At 37.3% G+C, this 20,677-nt stretch overlaps 1 protein-coding gene across 1 annotated transcript in view; it reads right to left on the bottom strand.

The window, feature by feature from the left end:
- Positions 1-1,974: 1,974 nt before the first annotated feature.
- Positions 1,975-20,677, bottom strand: part of ADAMTS20 (ADAM metallopeptidase with thrombospondin type 1 motif 20) — an 82,775-nt gene continuing 64,072 nt past the window's right edge. Inside the window, exons 29-39 of the mRNA XM_005519525.3 lie at positions 13,963-14,130; positions 12,576-12,749; positions 9,900-10,070; positions 9,053-9,253; positions 8,789-8,918; positions 8,540-8,634; positions 8,347-8,441; positions 7,774-7,907; positions 6,904-6,995; positions 4,182-4,286; positions 1,975-3,573 (exon numbers count right to left, since the gene is read on the bottom strand). Coding sequence (XP_005519582.2) covers positions 3,484-3,573; positions 4,182-4,286; positions 6,904-6,995; positions 7,774-7,907; positions 8,347-8,441; positions 8,540-8,634; positions 8,789-8,918; positions 9,053-9,253; positions 9,900-10,070; positions 12,576-12,749; positions 13,963-14,130 — 1,455 coding nt within the window. The 3' untranslated portion in view covers positions 1,975-3,483. The remainder of the gene's footprint in view (positions 3,574-4,181; positions 4,287-6,903; positions 6,996-7,773; positions 7,908-8,346; positions 8,442-8,539; positions 8,635-8,788; positions 8,919-9,052; positions 9,254-9,899; positions 10,071-12,575; positions 12,750-13,962; positions 14,131-20,677) is intronic.

Below are 20,677 nucleotides of genomic sequence, written 5' to 3'. Positions count from 1 at the left end.
ATAGCCAACAAAACACAGAAGTTACACTGAACATATTCCAAATGGATGGGAAGAAAACCTCAAACCTTTCCTTCATCTTGTCAAGTATCTCTTGGATATTACAGCCTTTCAGTTAGATAAGAAAACACATGACTGTCCATCAGAAACCTGCAGAGATATGTAATGAAATCACTCAGTCACAACTCAGTCACAACTCTTCCCACAAACATAGGGATGACTGATTGCACAATATACATGTTCCAGATCAAACACCTGGGTACCTCCTGCTTCTCTGCAGAGGGGGAGTGGCACAAGGGACCAGGATGAATTCTGCTAGGACAGAGACCTCTTAGTGTACCCACAGCCAAAATTTCCATCTCCTCTGCTACCTCCCACACATAACCTTTGTGGAAATACAAGTAGAAGATGTCTAGAGGATGAATTCATCAAGAGAAGTTCACAGGTACTGTCACATGACACATCAAGTGACATTTTGTTAGAGAAATGTGAGAAACAAGGTTTTTCACATCGAGTCTCTTTTTGGCACTTAATATTCAGATAATCATTAAATGTGTGTGTGCACACTGTTAAGTACAGTTCTGTCACCTAATATGTAATGCTGCCATGGATGGGATTGAAAAGATCTTTGAAGCCATCTAACAAAGCATTGTTACAATCCTCTTTAGCTGTTACCATTTATTTTTTTCTCTATGGAATAGTGATAGGGCAGTTAAGCATTTCATTTCCCAAGCAGGAACCCAAGCAGGAGAGCTGTGTGACCGTGACCAGCCTGGGCAGCTCAGCACATGCAGTCCCAGGAGGTGGAGCTCAGAGCACTGTCAGGGAGCACTCTGCCACTCTGGCAAGAATCTTGGCTGCCCAGTGGGGTGGAAATTCAGAGCAATTTCAATTAAAGGATATGGAAACATCTTACTGCAAGTACAACCCATGAGTCTCTTTTTTTTGTTTGCATGGCCTCCTAACATGTCAGCATCATCGAGTCTCCAATTTCTTCAGAGCTGATCATCAGGCTCATGTTTTTCTTAAATTACCCTCAGGATAAAAAGTTAGAAAGTTGAAATTGGGATGACTAATTAAGCCCTCCTTCCTCAAAAAAAAAAAAAAAAGAAGAAATTACACGGCGAGTCACAAAATGTCAGAACATAATGATTACACTAGGGCTGAAACGAAATCAAGGGTATAAGAAAGAAAAGATGCAAAAAACTACAATATAATATAGTGCTGTTCTATGCAGAAGTTGGACCACATGATATACTAGAAGTACAGAAAATAAAATACATTTTTACCCAAAAATAATTTTTATTATGCAGTAAAAACATGACGTATTGAATACTGCATTTACTGCAATTACTGGATTTTCTGAGTGACTTTGTGGCAGCGGAGCTGAACACTTTGTAGCCTTTAAATGAGCTGAAAAGAAAAAAGTTCTCTTGAGGATAGAGGTGAACTGCAGTTGCCCTTCTGCCAAAGCAGCAGGCAAGGGACCATGGTATAAAAAGCTTGAGTTAGCACAAAGGGAAGAAAATTATTTCAGATTTCTACATTATTTCAGTTAACAATTTACAGGGCAACCCCCCCCAAAAAATATAGCTAAATCTGGGAGGATAATTGGAAAGAGCATACATGGAGTTCTTCCCTCTGAAGCAGGATTTGCTTCTGTAGAAATTATTCCTGTAACTATAACCTCCAGTTATGCCAGTACAAGTCAATGTACAGCACTGCAAAGAAGTATTAAGAATGTAATTATTCTGCGCATAAAGAAGCTGAAATGTTTTTGTAACATTTTGTGCTTAGAGTACAATACCAAAAAGAATCCAAACAAAAGTACCCTGGTACCATTCACACAAGCATATTTATTTTATAAATATTTTATAAATTACAAGATTTTAATTGCAAATGTAAACATTTCTAGGAAAATAATGTTTTATAATCTTATTAATGTTTACAACTATTATAAGGCACATAGTGCAAAAATACATTTCTGATGCAGAGATCACAAAATAATTACCTACATGTGTTATCTTAAAAGAAGCTGCATACACTTCTGTGGTACAGTATTGTTTTTAATTAATACATATTGCTAATTCATGGCTAACTCTTTGTGGGTAAAAATATGATATAGCTGCCACTTGATCCACCAATTGTACTGGCATGCAAAATAAATATTTGGTTTACAAAATGTGTATGGTCAGAAAAAGCAGGTATAGTTATCTGGTAAATTAGGTGCAATAATATACATTATTATGCAGATAGGAAATTTTATTCTGAATACCTGAGAGATGGCCCTAAAACACATTATCTGTATATGCATATATTTCTACATTTCTTCTGGACTGTAAAGTAATACAAACCCACAAATCAAAGAGCTAGATAATTGTTTAAACCTAAAACTCTTTGAACTCTATTTAAACTCTTGTTTAAATAGCAGAAGCTAGAACTGTATTTACAAACATTGAAAAATCAAATCGAGTCAAAGATGGACACCAAAACCACTTGATGCTGCCTCTGTCCAGATTTTTCACTAAGGTTATTGAAAATTATGATGAATCAGACTTTGAAGGGCACACACTACAGCCTTTGCTAATGTGCCATTGGCCAGGGCAAAGGAGAAAGGTGGATACAGAAAGTGTTTAAGCAAATATATATTTGTGCAATTATACACAAATCCAATGGTAAACAGAATACACTGCTTTCACAGTATACTTGGATGAGAGGTGAGGATTTAAAATCAGGTTTTGAAGCATTTTGTTTCCTTATTTTCTTTTCCTGTTACCACAGCAAACCTAAGACCTGATGTTTAATGTGCTACAGAGACTACAGAGGCGAAACCACACTTCTACACTTCTCAGTACTACTGCTAGGATTTGAGCACCACGAAGAATATAACGAAAGGGATAGGGAAAAATGCTTTCACTGACAGAGAAACACACAGATCTATAAAACTATCTCAAGCATTTTGGCTATGTACTTTTCTGCTGTAAGTTATTGACAGATCATCCCTACAAGTTTGCACAAAATTGGAAGTACTTGAAATGACCTCTTCATATAACAGTAAAGCTTTCCTTCCTATGTTTTAGCACAATCTATCAAAAAGATCAGTAGAGTACAAATTTTACTGAATACTGCATAAAGAATTATACTGGTAAGTTACAGGTAAAGAATTTCAATTATGGTAAAATTTAGAATGTTACCCATGGAAGTAATCCCAGTGTAATTTACCTGTTAGTATAGACTGTACTTTGAATAAATGCTTCTCCTTTAAAACCTGAAGGTTTCTGATTGTGATTTATGCATTTGCTTGCCCACAAACAGATAATACAACCTTGAGTAAATCCTGAAGAAAGCCGGAGTTCTTATTAGTGAACATTACAGTAATGAGCACTACAGACATAAAAAATATAAAATATAAATATACAGAGCACCTACAATTTGAACCTAAATGGCAAATGTCCCTGCTTTGATGTTCTTAGTTCATCAGAGTTCTCACTGTATTTCAAGCTGGAGACCAATAATTGTGTTAGGGACACATTTTCCACAAAATCCTCCACATCTTCCAAATATTTTAGTACCATCCTGGGAATTAGACAAAGAGAAGAGTCAATCAAGAAAGCAAAATCACAGCTGCGCAAAAGGCTTCTCAAGGTTTGTACACAACAGACCTTTTGACAAATCATACCTAGAAACACTAAATCAAGAGACAGCAGTATTAGCAAAACAGGAACAGAGATCCTTTTATCACTACCACTCTACACCTTGTTCCCAGGCTTATCATCTGATGTTGTCTTAAACCGTGTACACTTACTGTTCTTGCTTAACTGGTCTTTTTTTCCTATGCTAATAAAGCTGGGAGTAAGCACCAAAAAGGATCATCTTGAACCAAATGTGGAGGGTTGGGTGTTGTGTTTGGGTTTTTTTAAAAGCATCTTCAAAGCTTCTAATAAACCAAATCAATACAACAATAACCTCTTCACATCAGTTAAGAGAAGGGTAGGCAGGGAGTGCTGATCTGAATTAGATACTGGACAGTGTGATTAGACATTGCCGAAGAAGACTTAAGTGGGTCAAAGACTTTGAATGCTATTTCTGATTCACAAAAATCACTGTAGCTTTCACTGCAGTCAGCACTTGCACCTCTTGTCCAAGCCATAAGAGCAGACAAAAGGAAAACAGCGTTGACTCACATGAGATTTGTGTATGTCAGCAGTTGCATAGTTGCCCTGAGCAATCCACCTCACTGTACTGGATAATCTCAGACCTGTGCCAGACAAGTTAATGCTGAACTGTCCCTAGGGGAAAAAAAAAGAAAATAAAAAGAAAAAAAGGAAAATTCAGAGCTGAGTTCAAAACACTAACATATTTTACATTGGCATATTTGCACATGTCTCAGGATATGTCTAAACATTAAGTACTCAAAGGTGTGTCCAAAATATGGGCTGAATATGCTGCACTTTGCCCCATCTATGGACATTCACAACACAAAACCAAGTTATTCTGAATTAAGTACCAGCTGTGCATCAGCTGATCTGTAGCATCTGAGTGTGAAGACAAAACTAGCATCAGAAAACTGAAATTATTTTTGCCTTTCTACAAATGAAATTTTAATTTACAAGAAGTACAGACTTGCAATAGGCAAGAATGAAGCTGGTTTTCTTGAAACACTATTTCTTTTTTAAGTTCCTGAATTTTTTGGAAATAACTTGATCAAAACATACTGCTGTCTGTGAAGACAAGTCACTTCTTAGACACACCTGATTTTCAAATGTTTGCACACTGTCTAAGCATTATCATCTTATCATGTTCCATTTCTTTTTCAGTATAACAATACAATTGAACAAGAACATAAGTGGATGTTAAAATAAATAACTATATTTTTAAGTGGAATATTTTGCAACACAAGCCATTCACAACAAATATAGAAGCTACTGATTATAAAACGTTTGCCTACACAAATACAGATTCTGAAACCAGCTTCAGTCAGTTCCTATGAGAATAGGGAATATATTAAAAGTAACAAATTGCACTACCAAACGAACTGAGATACAGAAAATTATTAAATTGCATTCACAGAGAAGCTCAATAGGCTACAAAGGACTACCTCCACAAAGAGCCTAATGATTAGTTCAGGCAGCACTACAATCAGAAAACTGCACACCTCCACATTATTCACTAAAAGCCTGGATTTCTGTATTCAGACCTAGTAATTTTTTATTGCAAATGGTACCTTCTGTGTTTCATTGCTTAATAATGTCATACATATATAAATATATATAGCTTTTATTATAATGATTCACTTAAATTCTTTTGCAAAAATTCAGTTATATTGCTCAGCATGGCATATTTCTTTTGAGAGCACCTATATGTAAAGTTGCTGTGCTTATAGCAGTCATGTAACTCAGGATGATCTAATAAAAACTCATATGGATAGGGTAGGTTGTTCTTCAAGTATCCACAAAGTGGAAGACTTCCAGTTAATGAAGGAGGAAATTCATACAAATGGTGTGGAATGATTTCCACAATTAACAGTCCCAGAGCATCTTTCACAGTGATATCATTTTGCAAAAATAAAAGAGAAATGCTATTGCAATCACAATGACAGCTCAAGAGCAGTCTGAGGTATCATACAGCATATGCAAAGCCAGATTTCAAGGACTAAAAGCACAGGAATGACAGCTTTTTGACTGTTAACTCCAGTCAGAACTTATAGATGGAAATGTGTCAGTGCCAAGCCAATGTAAGCAGAATCACCTCCCAACAGAAGCTACATAGGGCAAACAGATTTGTATCGTACTGCACCCACAGGATTTGCAGGTTTAAGGCATCCAATACTGTAATGAACTTCAACAGTTTTTTTTGTCAGGGGCTTAAGTCTGCCAAACCTAGGCACTTCATTTGTACATAAATTGCACATAAATTGCACATAAATTGTCTCTAGCTGCCCTTGGCTGTGTCCAACCACACAGCTGATCTTAACCAGGAGAGATGGACAACAGGGATTCACAACCAAGAAAGTGTGAGCCAGTCAGTCTTAACTGCTTTAAGTGGAAAGAAATTCACTTCCAGAGGACAGCTGACCTCATCCTAAATTGTCCAATAGAGTAAGATAAGCTGAAGTGTTTTCTAAGGAATCCTGTTCCTGCCAATGGGCTCCAAGGTTGGCTAGCTCAGACTAGGCTATGTCTGCATCATCAAGGACAGTGCAGTGTAAGCAGACCTGTAAAGTAAAAAATGGCCCAGAGAGCTCAATGTCTGTAGACAGTGCACAAATCAGGGGTTTATTTGGGACTAAGTCTCCCCTAGTCCCATGGACTGAATCCTCAATAGCATTAGAGTGTATTAAGATCCTTCTTCTGAAGCTCATTTCTGGCTTTAGTTTCATCCAGAAAGGATCCTGCCCATGTCAGTCAAACCTACTCTGTGTAGAACACTAATCTAGACACAATAGTGCATATAGAAATTTTAAAGTAAACTGCTAAAAAATATTGATTTCCTCTGGTAGTCTTCAAAGACATGAAGCATCAGGAGAGGAACAGAGAAAAGATAAGAAAAAATTATGCAGGATTATAGTAAAGTCACTAGAGAACAAAGAATGAGAAAGCATTAGAGGAAACAAAGGGTACATCACATCCAGAGGGAGGAGGAGCAATACATGAAACACACAGAAAGCTGGATCCACATACATGGAGCCTACAGGGAAAGGGTGTAGAAAACAATTTGAGGGAGAAACTATGACAGGGGGATGGTGGAACAGGAGAGACGAGAGTAAGAAAAAAAACACTTATTAATGTTGTACACTGACCTCACAGAATAGGAGATTGGTTTAGAACCTTACACATATAAGCAAGTCACACATATTATTTTCCCCTCTTATGTAAACATTTAAAGGGAGTAAGAAATCATGAATACCTGTGGACATCTGGCTGCACTGTAGCAATCTCCAGCTGTAGCAAATGGTACTGCTCTCCCAAGTATAGTCTGAGCAAAAAGAAAATCTGTGGCTAGAAAACAGAAAATTATTCAACACAAACTGGTGCATTTGAAGTTCAGGGGGAAACAGTGAAAAGTGCAAACATGGGTATTTTATCGTTTGCTTTGGGTGGGGATTTTTGTTTATTGTTTGTTTGGAAGGGATGTTGTGTGTTTTGATTTGAGAAACCATGGTTTGAATTTTGGTTATTGCACCACAAGTCCAACCTACAAGTCCAGATTTCTCTCTGAGATATGAGTGGGCTAGGATGGATGTGCACCTGGACACTGCACCAAGAGAGATGGTTGTGGGCCAACTGCCAGCTTCAGGCAGGGGCTTAAAACACTGCAAGATTCCCTGTCCATTTATTTAGTATTTGTCAAGGTCTGAGAAGGGACTAAGCAGAACATAGAAACAAAGACTTTCACAAGAAAAATAAGCTGTGGACTAAAATAAAATTAGATAATGGGAACAAAACCTTAGAAAATGAAGGTGGCTCACATATAAAATATGGATCTGTGAAATTCATGCCACATAACCACTTGGGACAAATTAACAAGGCACAAGGTAAGTAGTGGTGGTTGTTTTGGTTGTTTTTTTAGGTTTTTTTTTTGGGGGGGTGTTTTTGTTTTTGTTTGTTTTTCCCTTTGAAATTGACATTGAATTCTTAAATTAAATAAGAATTTTGTTTGCCCCAAGATGGCACAGCTGGATCTGTAAGTGGGTCAAACCAGTAATTTGGTAATTGTGAATTGTGAATACAATTTCAATACAATGCTCAAATTGGCTAAAACTAACAAAATGCTTACTTTTAATTTGCATAGAAGCTACATCAAATCTTATTTTGCTAAAAACCGTGAAGCCAGCTGCAAGGTAATCATTTCGACAGGCACAGTCTTGCCTTCTGCTTCCATTGAAAGGACATTCATATGGATTCTGCAACCTAAAGAATAGCAAATATTTATTTTTACTTTTGATATTTTTCCTTAACATAATATCACAGTGAAAAATAAGTGTACTGCTCTATGCCAATAGTGCATTTATTAATTTATATGTATTCATTTATTATTTAATAAAAAATATTAAACAACATTTACTGAACAAGAAGCACAGCTTTTAATCTTGTCTCAACTGAAACACTAATGTGGATCAACTGAAGTCACAACAGAAAAAAATTATAATCATTTAGTACAACTAACATAATTTCAGATTGGAAGAATCTACATTTCTGTATGTGTGCTCATATGCCTGGATTTAAAACAGAAAATCAAGCAAAAAAAAAAAATCCCACTCATATTTCTCACAAAAAGTAGGCATTATTTTATTCTTTTATTTTTGAAGGAATAAATGCACTTCACAAAGTTACAAAACCACTTCTGTACCTGTATCCATATACTTCAGAAAAGTTTTCTGCTTCACCTTTTACCAATGTCAAATATTCTTTGGGATTCTCTAAGTGCATGCCTGAACAATAAATCTGGGAGAGAAAATGCAACCCTTTAGCAAAATCTTTATTAGAAAAGTGTTTTTTCATAAAAATATGGACTCATAAAAACTCATAAATATTAACAGTACCTTTATCATCCTTCCCTTAATGTTAAGTGGGTATTCACCATCCTTTTGAATCCCTTTTTTAATCTGCATATCTTTGCAGGTGGTAAGAATTTCACCTTCAAAATGAATGATTAAATCATATTAATATTTCAGGAATAGAGCTTAGTTTTAGGACTTAATTTTGCATAATTGCACTCCAAATATATTTATAACTTTAATATAAGTAACCTGGGAAAACATTAACTGCATCAAATCACAGCTATCACTTACATTCTTTCTGGCGGCAGATCTTTCTGGCATCTGGTTTTAAACGTGGCAGGCACAAGTCACTAGATAAACCATTTTCAGTCATACACTCTACTGTCCTCTGCTTTATCCCCACTCCACAAGATGCTGAGCACTAGACATAGATAACCATTAAGACTTAGTTTAGGAAGAAGCAAGTAATGAACATCATTATGTCAGCAAGTTATTCTTGGCATTTATTCATGTTAGAGGAAGCTATAAAAAACGAGCTTGCACATCTGTACTCACTTTGGTCCACTTCCCCACTGTCCACGTAGCTGCCTGTGAACATCCTTTGACATTACATTTATAGATGTATGGGGATGGCTCTACCGGGCACTCTCGGTACGCTACAGTCCGAAGGCCATGGACGTGCCGCCTTTGAACAGAACGGATTCCAACACAGTACGTGATCCTCTGCTGGTAACCAAACCCACAGCTTTCTGAGCACTAAAATAAAATCCCCAAGCACAGACATTATTTCTGTGACATTTTTTGTGACATTTCTGTAGAATTGCATCACAGGAAAGTCACCTCTGATCCTTGCTCTGACAAAAGCCTGTCGTTGGAGGTGTGCCACCTTGGGCTGGAACATCAGTGCACTGAAGTAAAGGTCTGCAACGGTTCCATGTGCAAGGAGCCACAAAGCCCCATGGTGCCCTTTTCTCAGAGGTTCCAGAGTCATTCCCTCTCAGCTGTGATATGTGCACAGACATGCACACACAGGCAGGGCAGATGTACAAGGGAAACAAAGCACTGATCAACCACTTCACTGAAATCAAGGAAAAGCTTATTGGCTACTTCAGCAAGGTCAGCTTGCAAGAGAGTTTCCTGGAAACCAGTAAAGGAATCCTGCTGCAGGGGCAACTCTCCTCTAGGTGGTGATGGTACGGGCAGTTAAGGGAGGACTCCTAACAGCCTCAACAATAAATCATCGCTGACTTGAAAGGTCAATGTGGGGAAAGTTTAGACAGCCATGTTCAAACACAAATATACTTCTTTTTTTCCTCCGCACATGTAACCTACTTTTACAGCAATATAACATTCTTAAATGTAAAGATATATAAAAGATGTGTGAGCAGTACAATTAGAGTACCTGTGACAGTTCTCCTGTGAGCACAACATATTTAGAGGGAGATAAGCTGCAGGTTTTTGATGATGGAGGCTTTGTGGTAGGATCACAGAAGCTTTCATCCACTTGGAGCTGGTTCTCATTCACACATTTAACTTTCCGGTGTATTTCCTTTCTTCTAGAATATGCTGAGCACTAAAAGTGAGAAAATCAATCACAGTTTAGCTAGACATTTACAGAATGAAGTTACTTACTGATTGCCACACACCAGCAAAACCCAGACAGCAATACCTTTTTACATCTGTTAACAATGTCAGACTAAATAATTCACTGAATTAGTCTTTTACTCTGTTTTCAAAGTTCAGGTACTTCTAATCAGCTGAAAAAAACCAATAGCATATAATAACAATGTCACTGTTGGGTAAGACAGAGGAGAAAATGAAAATTTCAAGCCACAATGATAGGTTGAGTGTAAAAGCCCTTCCATATGAAAAGGAAAGAAACAGAAAAGGATTTCAGTGACATATGAAAGGAATAAGTTGGTCCTGAAAACAAAACGAGGGAGAGGGAGAGGGAGAGGGAGAGGGAGAGGGAGAGGGAGAGGGAGAGGGAGAGGGAGAGGGAGAGGGAGAGGGAGAGGGAGAGGGAGAGGGAGAGGGAGGAGGAGGGGGAGGGAGAGGGAGAGGGAGAGGGAGAGGGAGAGGGAGAGGGAGAGGGAGAGGGAGAGGGAGAGGGAGAGGGAGAGCAAACTGCCTATTAATCAAGCCAGCACCAGTGCCAGCTTTGAGCAGCAGTAGTTGTTGAGCCTGTGCTTTTCCTGAGGGTCCTCAGACGTCTCCCTGTGGCAAGCTAGTGGAATGATGAGCCATCACCTCTGCCAGGACAGGATAAGAACCTTGCTTCCACCAGAACCCAGACAACTGGAGCTACAGGCTAAGTAATATATACCAACAGCACATCCCCAGATATGGGTACCTGTCCTAAGGTGACTTTCAATGGCATGGAGCAGCTCAGAATATCAGGCATATAAAGAATAATCCAGTCACAAGGTAATGGGGACAGGCAGAAGATTTCTTTTCATGATGGAAACTTTATATCTTAACCTTAAGGCCTTCTTCTCCTTAGGATAAAAATTGCTTCACCCAGTCTACTGGCTGCAAACTGGAGCAATGTTAGATCTGGATATATTTCTGCTGTGCTGTGACTGGTGAAGTGAGGAAATGATACACAAGCACCCAGAGCCAAGACAGCTGGGCAAAACATTACAAGTTTGGTTGAGGACATCCTGCACCAGGAGTGACATGCAGATGATAAGCATTTGACCTATTAATACGACATGTACAGGGCTCTGTATGAATGTGGTGAGAGAAGGGAACAGAACACAGGAACTTCAAGAAAACAGCAATATACATGTGGAAGAAGTTATGAAGTAGCTGGAGAATGTACTGAAACACAATATGTTTGTAGTGGAGAGTTTCAAACACCCAGATGAAATACACCAATGTTTGTTGGCAAAGGAAAATTCACACTCATTCCCTGAAAGTGTTTATTTGTGCTAGAAGTGCATTCCAAACCACTTCCACTTATTCCTGATTTTGACAGCTACATATGAGAACAGAACACTTGAAAGAAACATGTATTTGTCAGCTTCCCCTCAATATAGCTTAACAAAGTAATATATGTGTTTGAACTGCATTAATATAATCTAGGTTTTGCTGAGCACCAGCCAATGTTTTACATATTAACAGCTGTCACTTCTGTAGCACTGTGTCCCTGAGACTTTAGTCTTCATATTTAAAGGGGCTTTCCCTAGAAAATTTAGCACGGCAGATTATTAATATGACACAAAGGCACAAAATGGTTTTTTGTTTAATGTTAAAGCCTCTTCTGAACACCATTTCAGGTATTACACATAATTTTTGTTTTTTCCCTCTTCCCCATCTTTATATGTTTGCATGTTTGCAAAAATAACAAAAGTTATTAAATTTTTAGCATGTAGAAAATAGTAGTTACACCTTCAGAAACGACAGCTCTCTCCTGAAGGCATCTGTAGATTTTCTAAAATATAAAAAAGCATGTTTGGTAAGAGAATGTTGCATTTTATTTTCTTATCTTGGTTCCTCTTTGGTAGGAGAATTATGATATTTATTTTGTTTCTTTTCTTTAACAAGAAAAAATGCTTCAAGTTTTCAAGGTGTTTTAAATCTTCCATACAGAAATAAATACTGTTGTCCAAAGATTTTACCTCCAAGGTGTTTACTTCCACATGACATTTCTTCTGCATTTCTGTTCTTAAAAAGCTGCTTTTTAAAAAGATATTTCATAATAAGGATTTATTAAACATCTATGTCTATCTATCTATTAAACACTATGTAGAGCAGTATGTAGAGACAGTCCTATCAATAAGTACCTGCTCAGAACTATACCAGAGCTTTTGTCTACAACAATAGACAAACAAATCATATAGAGATTATAAAAAGAGAGTATAAATAAAATATTTGACATTTTTTGTCACTTTTTAAGTTCTGCAAGCTTGACCTTCAACATTTGCAGCATGGTCATTTGTTATTCTGCAGCTACTAGAAATGCATCCAAATGCGGGGGGTAGGAAAAGAAAAGGGAAAAAAGAACAGAAACCCAAACTTACTGTGCCATGTTACATAACTCGATTAAGTCATACAAGTTAGAAGCCTTACTTACATTTTGCCATTCGTGTGCCAGCCAGTGGTACGGGAGGCAGGCGGGCAGGCGGCAGTGCCTGGCGCTGGCGGGGCGCAGGTCAGGGCTGCACATAACATCATTCACCCGCCCCACGCCTGTCACCTGACAGGAGATGTCCCTTCGCTGAATCCCCACTCCACAGGATACAGAACACTAAAATTGATCAAAATTAGTTGTGCCACTGTGAAACGAGACAGCCTCCAGAAGGGAGTACAGCTGTCATTAGAAGTTCTTAGGATATTATTTAAAATATACTCCACAGTCCTTGTGATACCAGTACAATACCTGAAGAAATTTGTGTTGAAAATGCAAAACTACAATGAAAACATTTTAAAAATACAGAAAATAATTGCATCTGAGGTATCTAACTGAGCTCTCTGAGTGCTTTAATTCATGATAGGGGCAATCACTATAGGTATATATAAAGCAAAAGTTTACATTTTTGCAAGATCAACAGTTGAAGGTCTGAGTTTACATCTTATCTTTATTAGAGACTGACAGTCTTGTCTGCTGTTTTAAAACGCAAACACTATAATAAAAGAGAAAACAATTTCAGTGTTTCAGGCTAAAAAATCTTGCAAACAGTGTAATATTCTGAGGACACTAGTTTTGCAGGTAGTACTAAGAATTTTGAATCCTGAAGAGCTGAAATGCCAAATGCCTTTTTTTCCCTTTCCCTGGCCAAAGGAATTTCACTATACCACTAATGACTGCTGAGATAAACAGCCCCCTTTTAGCCTAGGCAGAAACACAATTATGTCCCAAAGCCTAAAGTTCATATTGTTTTATATGAACATAAAGTTCATATTGTTCTATTAAGTCTGGCCAAAATGTGGAGTGTTACTGTGTCTTTACCAATGTGGGGAATTGTGTGTTGAGTGAGTGAAATGCAAAATACTGCAATATGCTCAGTTACACACAATTTTACCACAAGATGAGAGATGTTTTATAAGACCAAACCAGGAAAAAGCCAGTATTTGTGCCCACAAGCTCTTTTTCTTGTCCTTTTCCCACAAACCTGGTTCCATTTCACTATTTAGACTAAGACAGCAAATAGTGATACTACTGAATTCATTGCAGAAGGTAAGTAAACTTTAAAAATTTACAGTTAATTTACAAGGTAAAATGAGGAAACTCCTAAGTAGTTACTCTGTACAAAATTCAGATTAGCAAATAATTTCAGTTTTCACAGACATTTATTTTTCATTAGTCTTCAAAGAAAGAAAAAGAACATACAATGAAGTACTTGCTAATTTGTAAACTTCATTGTGATGCGTGTACTGACAATCATTCCCACTGAAGCAGTGTGTCATGAATATGATCTTGTATTTTCATGGAGAACTTAATTATGGAAGCTTTTACATACCTCTTTCCATGTGCTGGTCTTCCAAGAAGGACATCTTCCAGCTCTACATATTTTGTATGTTCGTGGTTTTTTCAAATGTTTGCAGTTGTCTTCTTCTATTTTCGCTTGGAAGCTGTTAATACAATGCACATCACGAAACTTCAAACCTTTTCCACAGGAAACAGAACACTGAAAAGAGAAGTGTTATTTCACTACTTGGCTAAAAATCTCAGAGCAATAAGAAAACCAGAAGAAGCTGTGGTCTTGCCCAAAATGGACTCAGCCATTATAGGAGTTTCTGTATTATGACAGAACATCTGCTGTACGTGTCCGAAGTTTCTCTGTAAGCTCTCTCGTACTCAGCATTACTGATCAGGTGCCAAGTATCTCTCACATCTTGTTCATTCATTGATGTCATCATTGAGAAATATCTGCACTCAGCCATCCATATCCATGCAGGAGACAGCTTGATACTATGATCTCACCAGAACATGCTCTAACAGCTGCCTGTTTCCAGCACTGCTGTTTTCAGGTAGGCATGATGCTCATGACAAGCACCAAAGAAAGGAAAATGTAGAGTCACGGCTATGTGTGTTTCCAGCTAGTTGGCTATGAAGTCCTGCTCGCTTGGCAACTCCCCTCCATGAGCTTTGGGTATTTTATGGTATGTGGCAAAGAGGCAAGAGAAGAGGTATGAAGTAGACACCACCAGTTAAAGTGCAGTCCTTGAAGGAGTGGACTTGCCCCGCCACCCCAGTATCCCATTTTCTCCAGAAAGTTGCTACAATATACACAGCTGGTTCTAGGACCTGCCTTCCTCCCTCCAGTGTCAAACTGAAGGGGCTGCAGGTTTGTTCTGTGAAACCCACCCTGGCAGTGTGCCCTAGCCAAGACTACAGCGTTCCCAATGGATCAGGCTTTTCTGGAGAAATGGCCATTCCCCTGCTAAATTGCTGGACTGTGTCAGACTTCAGTGAGGTTCAATTCTAATTCATCACATCAGGGATGTCCTGTACACCTACAGAGTAGGGCTACAGGACATAGGGAGCTTTCAGTCAAACAAGGAAGTCAAACATCTGAACTTCTTCCACATTTGATGGCTACTCAGCTGATTTCTCTTGAACCATAAACAATGTGAATATAAGTACTTTAGTATTTTCTTCTTAAATATTGGAATGAATCCTATTTTACTTCATCCTATAGAAAACTTAGATCAATGAAGACGATTATTTCCTGTCTGGAAAGAGAACATGCTTAATTTGTTCTAGGATTTCATCCATCCTTTATTTAACGTTTGAAAAAGCACTTCCTATGGGAAGATAATTAATTCAGGCAGAAAAATAATAGTCCAATAAAAATTGAATTTTTTAGTGGATGAAAAAAAATTTAAACATCGTTTGCTCAAAAGAAATGAAGACATTTCTCCTCCCTTTATGTTACAACATCATCATCTATATCATTAGCATTACGTGCTAACTTAAAAAAAAAAGCATTTTTGAATACATATGTCTTCAATTTTCAGGAAATTAAGTTCAGGTCATTCAGCTTTCAGTATAAAACCTGGTAAATATTTGCCTGAGAACAACAGTTGGATAAAAGTTTTTAAAATAGAGAACAAGCAGCTGTAATAAGCTAATCTTCTAGGTAAGGAACATTTTTGTTTAACAGTTTTTAAACAGAATCTCTCAGCTTACTCAGTTGTCCTCAATATCACATGAATTTCTATGTCTTTAAACATTTTTATGCATAATTTTAAAGGTTTCATTGAAACTCCCACTGTATTTAAAATTAAATCTTTGAAGAATGAAGCAATGCAGTTATCACACAATACAATGGATGGCATATTTCTCTTATGTAACTATATTTACAAAAAAGATAAGTGCACTGATTTGGCCACAGTTTGCCTTTTACATGTCTACACCAAAATCTCCATAAAAAGAATGCTTGTGTCTAAATTAAAATATTTTGCTCTCAGCAAAACCTTTCAATTTATCTTCTTAAGATAATGTTCTTGTAGTTTTACAATTCATGTTTTATTAATCTGGAAAATACTTTAAGACAGGAAAATAACAAAAGATATCTGAAATTTTAATATATGCCTAATGTAGGTCAGAAAACTTAAAATGCTCAAATCATATCATTATAAAACCCTTTCAGAAAACTTAACTCTGAATTCATAAGATTTATTTATCAAAGCAAGCATGATAACTTGTATGCATAATAACTAAAACACTGCTACTATCTGATAATTGACTCTACCTTCCCTTAAAGCTTTTTTTTCAAGAATTTCAGACAAACTATAGACATAAAGGACCCCTAACCTCTAAAGGTTCTTCCCTTTAATTCTTTAGTAGGAAGCAAAGTGCAGCACAGTTACTTAACCTCCTCCTATGATGTGTTGGAAAAATACTACATGTCCCTCCTTCCTCAATGGGATCCTCTGCAGAATAAATCAGGCAATAATACAGGAATTAAGAGAGGGAGTTCAGAAAAGAAAATACCAGTTTAGACATTAAAAATAACAGAGGCTTTATGAAGAGTTATTTCTAGTATTTGACTCAAATACTGTTTAGCTCTGATGATAAATAGTAGTTGAAACCAAGGTATCTTAATGTAAAAATGCAAAAACACAGATGAAAGATACCTAAAATCTGAAGGCAGAAATTACTTTCAAATATTTTCACAATGTTTGTATTTTTAAAAAATAAAAATTATAGGGAATACAGTTTATCTTTTCAGTAATGTAACCTGTATAAGTCATCTAATCTATTTTTTCTCTGCTGTAAAAGATAATAAGTTACAAAATATTGCCAACTCATACCATATAAATACCCAAACTGAAATAACTTTTTCCAGGTAGATTTTCACTCCACATTAATTTAATGTTATGTTTAAAACTTAAAAAGACATGTTTGACATGTTGGGACTATATAAAAAAGCATTAAATCCTTAAAAGTGTACAGAGACAGCATTTCTGCATATAGAGTGGCTATCCTATTTTTTCCCATATTCATCAAGATCTGACTCTGTTTAGATGTATCCAAATCTTCTGCAGAATGGACCTTACACTGAAAAAAAGGACCATCATTCTGCAAGAAGTGATTCACTTGTATGCTCTTAGGGGTTTCAACTGAAGAGTTTTTCACCTAGGGATTTTTTGTGGGGTTTTTGTTTGTTTTTGTTGTTGTTTTGTGTTTTTGTTGTTTTTTTTTTTACTTAATTCATGAAAGAACACTGATGTTTAATTCATTATATTAATGTGGTTTTGCTCTGAAGGAATGAAACTCCTGATGCTTTTAAAAGCTAGAAAACAGATATTAAGCATCTGTAACAGATATTAAGCATCTGCAAACTTCTGCTTAAATGTAATTGCCAAAACTTAAAAACAAATAAAGCGCTAAACCAAGATGTGCCTCTAAGCAGCTTTGCTACAACCAAGTGCTTGGGGTACTGCATCTCTTGGAATTTCATGGAGCTGCTCCTGCCCACTTCAGAGTGGTTCCACAGTGCCAGATTCTTAGATCTGCTGCAGTGACCATCCCCCACCAATCCCAGTGTGAGGAATAGAATCCTAAATATCTGTAAGGATGAGATCCTTTACAATTTCACTGGGATCTCAAGAAAATTTAGGCAACTGATTTGAGGATTGCTATTCTTAAAGCCTTGCAAGCATATCAGTTTCAGAAGCACCTAGATTGCCCTGAGCCACAGCCAAGGACCTTAAAAAAGTTCTCTTAAAAAGTGCTAACAGTCTAATTCTACACGCAGGCACAATCTTTTCAACAGACTGTCTGACTCAATGCTTTACAAACACATGAGGACAATCAACATCCTGAAAACAGATTTTCCCCTATTTCTAATAACAAATTAAAGAAAGAAATTGCTCTAAGTGTACACTGAGTGCACAGCAGGTGAGTGAAGCATATTGCAAAACACAGCAACAGATGATATTTAGTACAACTGAAGAAAAAGAAATGCTCCAATTTTATTTATTTTTTTTTAACACATGAAGAAGCTAATACATTTGCCATGGATGCAGAAGATCCAGGATCATCAATGGAAAGTTAGAGAGGATACATTATCCTGTAAGTACAGTATTCTCCTGAAATTTGGTATATTCTGGCTTCATTCCTTAGTTAATATATAAAAAATTTCTTAAAATCTTCCTCCCAAAGTGCTTTGGCATCATATGCAGGCAGGCTCAGCTGTGTTCTTTACCACATAGTGACCCACCTTCAACATGAGAAGACTATTCCAGTCCAATACACTTCTCATGGGAGACTCCTGACAAGCAGATGTGTCGCCTGTCTTCCATTACACAGAACAAATAGCAACAACAAAACACTGAATCACTCAAATGCTGACTAAAAATGTTTTATCAATATCAAGTGGGGGGTGACTTTACATTTCTGTAAGGACAGTGCATAGATCCTGCTCAGTTCCTTGAAAGAAAATATATTCCATGGAAGATATGAGTGGTATTTTGAAGTGCCTAAAGGCATATAAATCCAGTTCACAGGGAAATGTCTTGCATTGATCTCTATCCCCACCAGTCAGTATTCTCTTTAGAGAGCTGCACCTAAGACACCTGGCTGCCTGGCTTTCCTTCAGCTCTGTAATGTTAGTAAGAAGTGTCAATATGCAGGAGCAAAGCCTTTTTCTGTGCTCAGGAAGCCACCCCTGTCTTTGTGCATCGAGCCCACAGTGATGCACTTACAAGGCTCTTACAAGGCTGAACTTTACCCTCCACGAGCCTCTGTTCCTACTTGAAGCTCCTAACGTGTTATTACATGCTCTCACTGCTTGGTGCCCACCCTGCTGTGGTGGTGAACTTCCCAAGGCTTAACTCTCCTGGCCAGGGAAAGTACAACTGCAGTAATTCTGGCTGCTTGACCACTCTCCACTCAAACTTGAACGTGGTCCTCGACTTCTTGAGCGTGGTCCTCACGGCTCAACTTGTCTGTAATGTGGTTTCATTTGTATGGCATTCCACACAGTTGGAGGTATATGGAGAGAGAGCAGAATATTTTCCATATATTTTCTGAAGATTAACCATGTACGAAGAAACAATCCATAGGAATGTTAAATCTCAGAAGAAATATGAACATTTCCTCAAAAAAATGCAAATTGAAAAAACCCCATCCTGTTACCATTTTACACAGAAATTCTAGCACTTGTCTCAACATTGGATAAAGTAATATTTCCCATATGTCATGTTCTTTTAAAAACATAAATCTGCAGTAAAAAGCTGGATTTCATTACTATTGTTCAAAGTCATTCCATAATACTGGTAACTAGGATTCATCTGTTTGTGTTTTCTTCATAGCAATAAAGTTCTGTAGGGATCATCCTGACAAAACTCATGCTTTCTGTGGCACAGATGGACTCCCAGATATGCATGCCATCATCAATTTCTACCAAATTAGAGCTCTTTCTGCAGCAGACATGCAAATTCTTCAAGTTCAAGTTCAAAAAAGCTTTTTGATTCTTTTGCTATTATTATTTCATTGAAAAGTTGAAGACCTTGTATTATTTGGTATATTCTGTACCAAATTTCCTTAACCTTTTCTTTAAAGGAAGTACTTTGTGTAGTTTAGCTGATAGCCTAGCAGGCTTCTAGATACTGAAAAACAGACTAGTAAACAGAAAACATGTAATAATTTTTTTTTGTATTCATATTAGATATACAGACACTTAAAATCTAAATGAGTGACTAGAAGAGAATAGAAAGTAATGTTCTTCATAGTAGTTGGTGCAAGCTTTCGGATTTGTGACCAAAACTGTGTTTAAAACACATGGATATTTTATTTATTGCTGAACAGCGTCACACAGCATCAAAGATGGCGAGAAGGCTGGTGGTGCAAGAGTGGTTTTGAGGAGAGTCCATGCCAAATGATGGTCAGAAATAAAACTGTGGGGAAGAGGGAGAGGCATGTGGAGTGATGCCATTTGTCTTCCCAAAAAATGATCACGCATGATGTAGCCCTGCTTTTCTGGGGATGGCTGAACACCTGCCTGTCCATGGGAAGTGTGAATGAATCCCTTGATTTGCTTTGCTTGTTGGTGCAGTTTTTGCTTTATCTATGAAAATTACTTTCATAAACCCATGAGTTTTCCCAATTTATCCTTGCAATTCTCCCCCCCATCCCACCAAGGGGGAAGGAGGAAGTGGTTGTGTGGGGTTCAGTGCCTACTGGGGTTAAGCCACAACAGCAGCACTGAAAAAGGATAAAACATATTACATATCTTAAAAGGTATTTTCTTCCTTTTTTTGCCTTTTTTTTGGTCAGAAACTTATATGACTGGTCATGAAGTTCAGTTTGAAACAGGAGTAAACATGGTAGTTGCTTGGCAAACTACATTTTGAAGCTCTCTAGCTGGCCCAAAAGCCTACATCTAGATACAAACACAGAAAAAGCAGGAATGATGGAGGAATAAAGAGGATTAAGGACAGATTTCAGGACTGATGTGGGTAACAGGAAGGGAAAACTCCTACGAGGATATATCTGGCATCTACTAGGAATGTGCTATTCCCCTTAAACATAAAGACACCCTGATTAAAACAAAGTCATAACCATCAGCACATACATTGAAGGTAAAAGGATTCCATGTCTGAAGAAGCCACATGCTAAGAAACTTTAGATGACATTTTTTTAAGTTGACACCACATGGTATGAATTCTTATGTCCAATGCAGCTGGCAGTATCCTTAATGCCAGAAAATGGCAATCTGCCTG

The sequence above is a fragment of the Pseudopodoces humilis genome, chromosome 5 (genome assembly GCF_049639895.1).
Source record: "Pseudopodoces humilis isolate 2021_Gansu_Grassland_sample_001 chromosome 5, ASM4963989v1, whole genome shotgun sequence".
Classification (NCBI taxonomy): domain Eukaryota; kingdom Metazoa; phylum Chordata; class Aves; order Passeriformes; family Paridae; genus Pseudopodoces; species Pseudopodoces humilis.
This window is presented reverse-complemented; position numbering and strand designations above follow the sequence as displayed.